This window comes from Colias eurytheme, chromosome 10, assembly GCF_061535395.1.
Source record: "Colias eurytheme isolate Ceu_HAF_F1 chromosome 10, ilColEury1 Martin Lab GWU primary, whole genome shotgun sequence".
Lineage (NCBI taxonomy): Eukaryota > Metazoa > Arthropoda > Insecta > Lepidoptera > Pieridae > Colias > Colias eurytheme.
Genome location: NC_142989.1, coordinates 3,083,240 through 3,094,941, shown reverse-complemented (window position 1 = coordinate 3,094,941; position 11,702 = coordinate 3,083,240). Strand labels below are relative to the sequence as shown.

Genomic DNA, 11,702 nt, shown 5'->3' with positions numbered 1-11,702 from the left:
GGTATGCAATGAGTTTCAAGTCACCACTTGAAAACTCTTTAAATAACTCCTATAATTTGTTATATCAACACTAAAACAACACCATTTTTTATAAACCATGTATAGAATCTAAGCTATTGATACATAATAATTATTTATTCTCTTGTTCATTCAAACATTGGTTTTTAGGATACAACTTATTACAATCAGCCCCTCCAAGGCCCAACGCAGCTGCACGTAAAGCGCCTAAAGCGGCACCGCGGGTCCAAGCTATACTGGCACTAGAAAGATACAGAAATTCTAAGAAAGATATTATATTTATAAAAGATAGCTCGAGTATTGTATTGATTGAATAATTTTGATTGGAAATGTAGAATGCAGTGTAATTAATGACACTAGAAGTGGCACATTTTAGTGCTGTAAAGTAAGCAACGATGTCATGTCAAGAAGCTTATATCTAAAACAAGTCATGTACTAATTAATTATACATTTTGTAAAAAGTAAAAATTTCGATAATAATACATAAATCTAACAAGATAAATCTAAATTCATAACCCGTTGTTTCAGGCACAAATTGTACGTAATAAAATATATTAGGTTAAGCAGGTATACTACTTTTAAACAAAATCATTTTGCAAGCGACAGAATATCCTAAACATAATATATTAAGGTACTTAACAAAATACTTACTGAAACAAGGGCAGCCAATATCTCTCTTTATTCTGCAGATTACGTGTATTCTTGTTCCCCAAACACAGAGTCCGGTACAGGCATATTATTGGCTGAGGTTTTAAAGCCATTAACGCATATTTAGCTATACTATTCAAAGATTTAATTGATTTATTTGGTTCCGTTTCACGTTTGAAGCGAAAGACATCGTCCACGTTTATATTGTCCCCGTTGTCTACCATTTGCATAACTTGAGGTTGTTGATCATTCTGAAATATTAGGGGTTGAAAATTTGAGGATGAGGACCATCAACTATGTTTCCTTTTAATTTATTGATTTTTGTTAAAAATGAGTGATCAATTTGAAAATTTTTAAATTCATAATAGTCCGGTCAATTTAAACATAAAAAAATGTAGAGATATGGGTCATGAGGCGTTATTAAAATTGTTTATATTGACTCCGCTAAAATAAATATCTAATTCATTATTTAGGTATCATTCCATAGTTTCAGTTAGATGGTAAACTTCTTTACATTATTCATTCTCCGCTCTACCCTAAATTTTTTACAACCAGAAAAACTGATCGAGCGGTTTGTTTACAGCAAAATTGTTTTGTTCCTTCAGTGCTTTGAAACAAAATAATTTAATTATTCTACTATACATTTCGTGACGATAATTTTTAAAATATTTATAAGTTTTCTTTTAATTCTTTAGTCATTAAATTAGCCCTTACCATTGTGATGCACATAAGCACTTGCAGGACAAACATGCCAAACGACAAAAAAGCGATCCCTGTAAGCGAGATATCAAATAAATCAGATATAGTCAGGCCATGCGACTCTTTTTCCACGTGATAATCTTCGTGATGTTCCACGTGTTCATGTTGATATACTGGCGGAGGAGGTGGTGGCATGGAGTATTCGTAACCACTACCTAGAAAATACACCTTTTAACACAAAATAGTATCTTAATAAACATTAAAACGATTGTAAGTACCTACAACTAGTTTTTCCATGCCCGCTACGAAGGCATTGCACGCTCGAGAGTTAGTTTTAATTCGAAATATTTTCAAGATATCTTCGCGCTATTGATTTTACAATCGTGTTTTCACTACATCAAATCATAAAATACTTGACTTGATCGGAACTTTCTTTCTAATTTTTCTGTTTAGTTATATTCATATCTATACATTTACAGTGCTACGAGCTACGCGAAAATGCTGAAATTTATTTCAAAAATTACATAATATATTTCTATCAAGCTTACTGTATTTAGATACATCTTGCATCTCCGGATATCCGTAAGATCCTTCACCCGATTCGAACACTTCATAACCATCTCTGGGGTTCGCATGAATTTCCGGATAAATAGTCGAATTGCTATTTATATGAGGATTTATTGACATATTGTAATGTTGGTAAATATCGTTTAGAGCTGATACTCTGGAAAAACAAATTATCCATTTGAATTTTATTATTTTTAAACCAATGTATGAGCATTTACAAGCACACTTAATAAGACGAGCGAAGTGAACCCTAACCCTACAATATCCCTCAATCTATAGGTATAGGTATAGGTATAGGTTGAGTGTACATTAATCTGGTACACTCAAACTATGAGTCTTTTAAGTTTAGAGTTATAAATAGCATTTTACAATTTAATTTGAACTTATTTTTTCAACTTATGCCTGTGTTCTTTTAAAGCAGCAAAATAAGCTCTAGTTGCGATTAGGTACTCCACCTACGGTAAAACGAAAACGCCGCATTGAAAAAAAAAAATTTCCTTACACAGATACACATTATCCGATAATATATGAGGCAATAAACCCCAAAAGTATTGCAACATTAAAGATTGATTTAACAAAAACATCTATCTACCTGGATAGGTACATATTTTTCAAATAATTAAGTAAATCGTTACTTACTTAGTAAGCCACTCCTGATAATTGACCGATCCAACATCATGCATACCTTTATAATCTTGGGAACGAGGTGTATAAACATTTTGACTAAATATACTTCCATCAAAAGGTTTGCCAAGACGATTTTGTATGGAATTTTTTCCTATTTCTTCTAGGATTTGCTCGGCAACGTAATTTCTACATTGATACTCGTTCATCATTTTTCTGTAGAATATATCGAAGGTACGTAAAGCTGGCGATGAAAAATTAGCGAAATTAAAAAAAAACAACACCAGAATTTGTTGCTTATTTGTTGCTAATTAGTTGCTATAATGACGATTTTGTTGCTCAACCCGTTCACTGAAAATCAGCAACAGTTCTAGCTTAACGTTAAGGTAGCGTGAAGAAATCGGAAAAAGGGATGGATCGTTGCAAAAATGCAGGTGAATTTGTTGCTAATTTGTTGCTGCATAAAAACAGTGAAAATTTTGAATTTTTTTCATTGGCGCCAAAAATAGCACTGGCCACGTCAACTTAATTGTCGATTTTCGGTAGTGAAACATAAAAAAAAATTTGTTGCTCCTCACATCGTTCACTGGCACAGTGTACAGAGCCAGCAACAAAATAGAAACCGGAAGTAGAGTTAATTTTGAAACCGGTTTACTAGAAATTCGTCCACGCCAGCTTAACTGTCAATTTTCGGTATTTAAACATAAAAAAAAAATTTGTTGCTCCTCACATCGTTCACTGGCACAGTGTACAGAGCCAGCAACAAAATAGAAACCGGAAGTAGAGTTAATTTTGAAACCGGTTTGCTAGAAAATCGTCCACGCCAGCTTAACTGTCGATTTTCGGAAGTGAAACATAAAAAAAAATTTGTTGCTCCTCACATCGTTCACTGGCACAGTGTACAGAGCCAGCAACAAAATATAAACCGGAAGTAGAGTTAATTTTGAAACCGGTTTGCTAGAAAATCGTCCACGCCAGCTTAACTGTCGATTTTCGGTAGTGAAACATAAAAAAAAATTTGTTGCTCCTCACATCGTTCACTGGCATAGTGTACAGAGCCAGCAACAAAATAGAAACCGGAAGTAGAGTTAATTTTGAAACCGGTTTGCTAGAAAATCGTCCACGCCAGCTTAACTGTCGATTTTCGGTAGTGAAACATAAAAAAAAATTTGTTGCTCCTCACATCGTTCACTGGCACAGTGTACAGAGCCAGCAACAAAATAGAAACCGGAAGTAGAGTTAATTTTGAAACCGGTTTGCTAGAAAATCGTCCACGCCAGCTTAACTGTCGATTTTCGGTAGTGAAACATAAAAAAAAATTTGTTGCTCCTCACATCGTTCACTGACACAGTGTACAGAGCCAGCAACAAAATAGAAACCGGAAGTAGAGTTAATTTTGAAACCGGTTTGCTAGAAATTCGTCCACGCCAGCTTAACTGTCAATTTTCGGTAGTTAAACATAAAAAAAAAATTGTTGCTCCTCACATCGTTCACTGGCACAGTGTACAGAGCCAGCAACAAAATAGAAACCGGAAGTAGAGTTAATTTTGAAACCGGTTGGCTAGAAAATCGTCCACGCCAGCTTAACTGTCGATTTTCGGTAGTGAAACATAAAAAAAAATTTGTTGCTCCTCACATCATTCACTGGCACAGTGTACAGAGCCAGCAACAAAATAGAAACCGGAAGTAGAGTTAATTTTGAAACCGGTTTGCTAGAAAATCGTCCACGCCAGCTTAACTGTCGATTTTCGGTAGTGAAACAAAAAAAAAAATTTGTTGCTCCTCACATCGTTCACTGGCACAGTGTACAGAGCCAGCAACAAAATAGAAACCGGAAGTAGAGTTAATTTTGAAACCGGTTTGCTAGAGAATCGTCCACGCCAGCTTAACTGTCGATTTTCGGTAGTGAAACATAAAAAAAAAATTTGTTGCTCCTCACATCGTTCACTGGCACAGTGTGCAGAGCCAGCAACAAAATAGAAACCGGAAGTAGAGTTAATTTTGAAACCGGTTTGCTAGAAAATCGTCCACGCCAGCTTAACTGTCGATTTTCGGTAGTGAAACATAAAAAAAAATTTGTTGCTCCTCACATCGTTCACTGACACAGTGTACAGAGCCAGCAACAAAATAGAAACCGGAAGTAGAGTTAATTTTGAAACCGGTTTGCTAGAAATTCGTCCACGCCAGCTTAACTGTCAATTTTCGGTAGTTAAACATAAAAAAAAAATTGTTACTCCTCACATCGTTCACTGGCACAGTGTACAGAGCCAGCAACAAAATAGAAACCGGAAGTAGAGTTAATTTTGAAACCGGTTGGCTAGAAAATCGTCCACGCCAGCTTAACTGTCGATTTTCGGTAGTGAAACATAAAAAAAAATTTGTTGCTCCTCACATCATTCACTGGCACAGTGTACAGAGCCAGCAACAAAATAGAAACCGGAAGTAGAGTTAATTTTGAAACCGGTTTGCTAGAAAATCGTCCACGCCAGCTTAACTGTCGATTTTCGGTAGTGAAACATAAAAAAAAATTTGTTGCTCCTCACATCGTTCACTGACACAGTGTACAGAGCCAGCAACAAAAAAGAAACCGGAAGTAGAGTTAATTTTGAAACCGGTTTGCTAGAAATTCGTCCACGCCAGCTTAACTGTCAATTTTCGGTAGTTAAACATAAAAAAAAAATTGTTGCTCCTCACATCGTTCACTGGCACAGTGTACAGAGCCAGCAACAAAATAGAAACCGGAAGTAGAGTTAATTTTGAAACCGGTTGGCTAGAAAATCGTCCACGCCAGCTTAACTGTCGATTTTCGGTAGTGAAACATAAAAAAAAAATTGTTGCTCCTCACATCGTTCACTGGCACAGTGTACAGAGCCAGCAACAAAATAGAAACCGGAAGTAGAGTTAATTTTGAAACCGGTTTGCTAGAAAATCATCCACGCCAGCTTAACTGTCGATTTTCGGTAGTGAAACATAAAAAAAATTTGTTGCTCCTCACATCGTTCACTGGCACAGTGTGCAGAGCCAGCAACAAAATAGAAACCGGAAGTAGAGTTAATTTTGAAACCGGTTTGCTAGAAAATCGTCCACGCCAGCTTAACTGTCAATTTTCGGTAGTTAAACATAAAAAAAAAATTTTTGCTCCTCACATCGTTCACTGGCACAGTGTACAGAGCCAGCAACAAAATAGAAACCGGAAGTAGAGTTAATTTTGAAACCGGTTGGCTAGAAAATCGTCCACGCCAGCTTAACTGTCGATTTTCGGTAGTGAAACATAAAAAAAAAATTTGTTGCTCCTCACATCGTTCACTGGCACAGTGTACAGAGCCAGCAACAAAATAGAAACCGGAAGTAGAGTTAATTTTGAAACCGGTTTGCTAGAAAATCGTCCACGCCAGCTTAACTGTCGATTTTCGGTAGTGAAACATAAAAAAAATTTGTTGCTCCTCACATCGTTCACTGGCACAGTGTGCAGAGCCAGCAACAAAATAGAAACCGGAAGTAGAGTTAATTTTGAAACCGGTTTGCTAGAAAATCGTCCACGCCAGCTTAACTGTCGATTTTCGGTAGTGAAACATAAAAAAAAAATTTGTTACTCCTCACATCGTTCACTGGCACAGTGTACAGAGCCAGCAACAAAATAGAAACCGGAAGTAGAGTTAATCTTGAAACCGGTTTGCTAGAAAATCGTCCACGCCAGCTTAACTGTCGATTTTCGGTAGTGAAACATAAAAAAAAATTTGTTGCTCCTCACATCATTCACTGGCACAGTGTACAGAGCCAGCAACAAAATAGAAACCGGAAGTAGAGTTAATTTTGAAACCGGTTTACTAGAAATTCGTCCACGCCAGCTTAACTGTCAATTTTCGGTATTTAAACATAAAAAAAAAAATTTGTTGCTCCTCACATCGTTCACTGGCACAGTGTACAGAGCCAGCAACAAAATAGAAACCGGAAGTAGAGTTAATTTTGAAACCGGTTTGCTAGAAAATCGTCCACGCCAGCTTAACTGTCGATTTTCGGTAGTGAAACATAAAAAAAAAATTGTTGCTCCTCACATCGTTCACTGGCACAGTGTACAGAGCCAGCAACAAAATAGAAACCGGAAGTAGAGTTAATTTTGAAACCGGTTTGATAGAAATTCGTCCACGCCAGCTTAACTGTCAATTTTCGGTAGTTAAACATAAAAAAAAATTTGTTGCTCCTCACATCGTTCACTGGCACAGTGTACAGAGCCAGGAACAAAATAGAAACCGGAAGTAGAGTTAATTTTGAAACCGGTTTGCTAGAAATTCGTCCACGCCAGCTTAACTGTCAATTTTCGATAGTTAAACATAAAAAAAAATTTGTTGCTCCTCACATCGTTCACTGGCACAGTGTACAGAGCCAGCAACAAAATAGAAACCGGAAGTAGAGTTAATTTTGAAACCGGTTTGCTAGAAATTCGTCCACGCCAGCTTAACTGTCAATTTTCAGTAGTTAAACTTAAAAAAAAATTTGTTGCTCCTCACATCGTTCACTGGCACAGTGTACAGAGCCAGCAACAAAATAAAAACCGGAAGTAGAGTTAATAAATTGACGAATTTCTAGCAAACCGGTTTCAAAATTAACTCTACTTCCGGTTTCTATTTTGTTGCTGGCTCTGTACACTGTGCCAGTGAACGATGTGAGGAGCAACAAATTTTTTTTTATGTTTAACTACCGAAAATTGACAGTTAAGCTGGCGTGGACGAATTTCTAGCCAACCGGTTTCAAAATTAACTCTACTTCCGGTTTCTATTTTGTTGCTGGCTCTGTAGTCTGTACACTGTGCCAGTGAACGATGTGAGGAGCAACAATTTTTTTTTATGTTTAACTACCGAAAATTGACAGTTAAGCTGGCGTGGACGAATTTCTAGCAAACCGGTTTCAAAATTAACTCTACTTCCGGTTTCTATTTTGTTGCTGGCTCTGTACACTGTGCCAGTGAACGATGTGAGGAGCAACAAATTTTTTTTTATGTTTCACTACCGAAAATCGACAGTTAAGCTGGCGTGGACGATTTTCTAGCAAACCGGTTTCAAAATTAACTCTACTTCCGGTTTCTATTTTGTTGCTGGCTCTGTACACTGTGCCAGTGAACGATGTGAGGAGCAACAAATTTTTTTTTATGTGTAACTACCGAAAATTGACAGTTAAGCTGGCGTGGACGAATTTCTAGCAAACCGGTTTCAAAATTAACTACTTCCGGTTTCTATTTTGTTGCTGGCTCTGTACACTGTGTCAGTGAACGATGTGAGGAACAACAATTTTTTTTTTATGTTTCACTACCGATAAACGACAATTAAGTTGACGTGGCCAGTGTTATTTTTGGCGCCAATGAAAAAAATTCAAAATTTTCACTGTTTTTATGCAGCAACAAATTAGCAACAAATTCACCTGCATTTTTGCAACGATCCATCCCTTTTTCCGATTTCTTCACGCTACCTTAACGTTAAGCTAGAATTGTTGCTGATTTTCAGCGAACGGGTTGAGCAACAAAATCGTCATTATAGCAACTAATTAGCAACAAATAAGCAACAAATTCTGGTGTTGTTTTTTTTTAATTTCGCTAATTTTTCATCGCCAGCTTTACGTACCTATATATCGAGATTGTTAAACTTTGGTTACCTAAATAAATACCGATGAACAAGTGAAGTATATTATATACTACCTCTATATCCTGAAGGAAATATATTATTAATTTTAATCGTTTTAAACCACTTAGTTAATAAATAACACCTTAGTTACTTCAAAGAAGATCAAAGAAAAATTTATTTATTTATAATATTTATGTATTTACCTGTGGAAATTAAGCGTATTCAGGGCAGCATCGATAGAACCATTTACAGTTGGAAAAAAATCTTTTTTACTACTCATTTTCGGCACCTCAACATTATCACTCGAAATGAAAAACGTCGGCATCAAATCTGTGCGGAGTATATCATTCACATTTAACTCGTTTTGTATAATTTCTGATGTTATTAAACTGTAGATTTGTAATGAAACTAAGAAAACTTGTATGTATGCTCTCATTTTTTCAATAGGTAGAAGATGTGCACTTTGGCTTAAATGTTAGAAACAAATGAATACTAGAGCAAGTCGCAGGCTCATACAAGCATTATACGAGTTATAGAGCGAATAATTTCTTAGCGTTGAGATTTTATCGTGAGTTAACTGTCGTCATACGGATGCATCGCAAATGAAATAAAACACCTATATTGGTAGAAGAGATAGCATTTCTTTTATAACATAGATAACATAATATATATCTTTCTCAGCTTCGAGTACAATAAGGAGATACATGTATGACCGAGTATTGCTCGATAATTTTTTATATCTTAACTAGATCGATTTATTGCCCCCAAACACCCATAATAAATTTCATGTAAATATATGGACTGATTCCGAGATTCAGATAATATTAAGTAGGTAATAGCTGTGCCCCGCGGTTTACCCGCGTTGCTCCGCTCCTGTTGTGTATAGCCTTATAGCCTTCCTCGATAAGTGGGCTTTCAAACACCGATATAATTTTTCAAATCGGAACTGCAGTTCCTGAAATTAGTGCGTTCAAACAAAACAAACAGACTCTTAGCTTTATTATATTAAAAGTAAGTATAGATACCTATTACATTAACATATACAAGGCTACAAGAAAAGCTCGTTAATTAATTGTTAACTACTAACTAAGAAATGTAGCTAAGTACACAAGCACAGATAATATAATACTATACTAGGTAGGGATGTAACGATACATGATTTTGCCGATACGATACCGATACCGATATTTGTAGTAATGTATCGGCGATACCGATACCGATACCGATATCGATGGCTTGGTAGAAAAATAAATAGTGAATTATGCATAAAAAGTTACCAACATTTAACAGAGACAACTGTTAATCGTATTCTTTTAAATAAAAATGCCAAATCAAAAAACAACAAAACCATTTATTTTAGTAGGTATAATTATTTTACGAAGTCAGTTAAACTTTAAGTAATACACATACAATCAGTACCTAATAAAAGTTTACTATTCTGCCGTCCTTTAACTAGAAAGCCGTTAAGCCCACGAAGTGAGTTTCGAGTAAATGGCAAAAAACACGGAAATCGTTATTTCTTAAAAATTATGACACTTACAATAATTATTGTGAGATACATCGATCGACATTTAATTATATTATATATAGATATTAGTTTTTACCCAGAAACTGTTATAATTTATTTTTAAATTCACTTTTTCTCGTTTAGTTCAGCACTAGATTTCCGCCCGCGGCTTCGCCCGCGTTTGCAAAGGAAAACCCGCATAGTTCCCGTTCCCGTGGGATTTCCGGGATAAAAACTATCCTATGTGTTAATCAAAGTTACCCTCTATATGTGTGCTAAATTTCATTGTAATCGGTACAGTAGTTTTTACGTGAAAGAGTAACAAACATCCATACATCCATACATCCTTACAAACTTTCGCCTTTATAATATATATTAGATATTAGATATTAGATATAATCTGAAAATTTTAACTATTTACTGGACAAGACGGCCGTTCACATACCATAGCGACTTTTTAGCTAAGTAATTTAGTATTTTTATTTTCATTTTGTGTTTTTTTTTATTTATTAATAAAATGCTTACCTAAAACGTCGCTACTATAACTACTTTTAAGCTAAGACTTTCGTTTTAATTTAAATTTCAAAAACTTTATAATCAGCGTTTAAGGGCTTTTGGATGCTTTTGTACTATGATTCTATATAGTTGTACTAAATTTTAATCTTACTAATGTTAAAAATTTGCTGCTGTCTGAGGCTTTGCTCTCGGGAATTACATCCTCTAGGTCAACCAATGGAAAGGAAAAGGATCAAAAGCTTTTAGGTTTAAGTATTAAGGATTTAAACACTATCTTATCTAAATTAATGGTTTTAGCGTCTTATTGTGAGTAACAAGTATTTTAAACTCTTTTACTAAATGACTCTTTTAAGTTTTCGATAAAATTAACCTTTATTTCTCGTCATGTTCACGTTTATTTCATTACAGTGGCTCATTAATGGGTTAAGATTGAGATAAATCTTCTCGCTTTTCCTTTTTGGAACCGTATATTCATTTAGAATTGCAATTTTAATATTATTTTATAAATATTCTTCTGCGAAGCCATCATGCGAGATATTGGATATTGAGTACATATAGAACCACAAACAATGTAAACATAAATCGTTTCCTGAAAAAAAAATTAAGACTTGTGCACAAGGTTTTTGAAAAAAATACACCCTAGTTTCAATAGGGCTTCAAGCTCTTACATGTGGGATGCTCTTAATAAATAATGTAGAACCGCTTATCAAATGATTAGAAGACTCTTTCATCCACATTCAGAAAATATAATATACCAGAATATGTGGAAAATAGCAGGAGGTAGAAAACTTTTTATTTGCTACAATGTAAAAAATACAAATCTTAATAATCTAATACATATAAAGATAAGAAAAAATAGCAATAGTTGCAAAATGGACTCCCCGTCAGCGGGTCAAAGGTAGTGTACTCCTAACAATTTTTGTATCACCATCTCTAGTACATTGCTTGACAGTCGATTACTAATTCCACCCAAGGGGTAAATTACATAATTAATAAATAGTTTTAAAAATTAAATAGTACAGACTGTCTTTCTTCTCTTTCTCGGTTACAGTGACAAATCAGAGTCTAAACAGAGAAGTACGATTGAAAGTTCGCACTGTCGTAACCATTACCTACCAAATTTTCGTAACTTTGACTTGTTATATTTTCCGTAATTTAGCTGCTAGATTGTTTAAAACTTAGTAAACCTGATCAGAAACAATACGTCTTGTAAAAAAAAATCAAAAACAATCGGTACTCTGCTTGGGAGCGACATTATTTCATCATCACTCTCATCCCCAAAACTGATGCATCACCAGAATCGGATAACTGCCTTTTAGCTAAAAAATGAGGGTTAGCTGCTTTGTAGCTAAGCAAAAAAGTGTGATTAGAATTTTTCCTAAATAAAATTACTTAACTAAAAAAGCGTTAAGGGCGAGTAACTGCAAATAAGGTAAGGATTTCCATTGGAATCGTTATATGAAAGCATATCATAAAGCAGTTATAGTCCTATTGCGTCCCTATAGTCA

At 35.1% G+C, this 11,702-nt stretch overlaps 1 protein-coding gene across 1 annotated transcript; it reads right to left on the bottom strand.

Moving 5' to 3' along the window:
• Nucleotides 1-130: 130 nt before the first annotated feature.
• LOC149905072 (uncharacterized) lies at nt 131-9,732 on the bottom strand. The gene is made up of 7 exons (XM_090106526.1): nt 9,708-9,732; nt 8,375-8,579; nt 2,572-2,772; nt 1,914-2,089; nt 1,381-1,580; nt 670-917; nt 131-260 (listed from the first exon to the last, which is right to left on the bottom strand). Exons 1-7 carry the CDS (start codon nt 9,730-9,732, stop codon nt 131-133), a joined length of 1,185 nt encoding a protein of 394 aa, XP_089962652.1.
• Between the last annotated feature and the right edge of the window lie 1,970 nt (nt 9,733-11,702).

What these genes read in the sequence shown, in the direction of transcription:
- LOC149905072 (XM_090106526.1), bottom strand. Translation starts at nt 9,732, where the DNA reads ATGTATCTCACAATAATTATTGTAA. An exon ending in AATACGCTTAATTTCCACAG is followed by an intron (nt 2,773 to 8,374) that starts GTAAATACATAA and finishes TATATTCTACAG; the next exon opens with AAAAATGATGAACGAGTATC. An exon ending in TATTGGCTGCCCTTGTTTCA is followed by an intron (nt 261 to 669) that starts GTAAGTATTTTG and finishes GTATCTTTCTAG; the next exon opens with TGCCAGTATAGCTTGGACCC.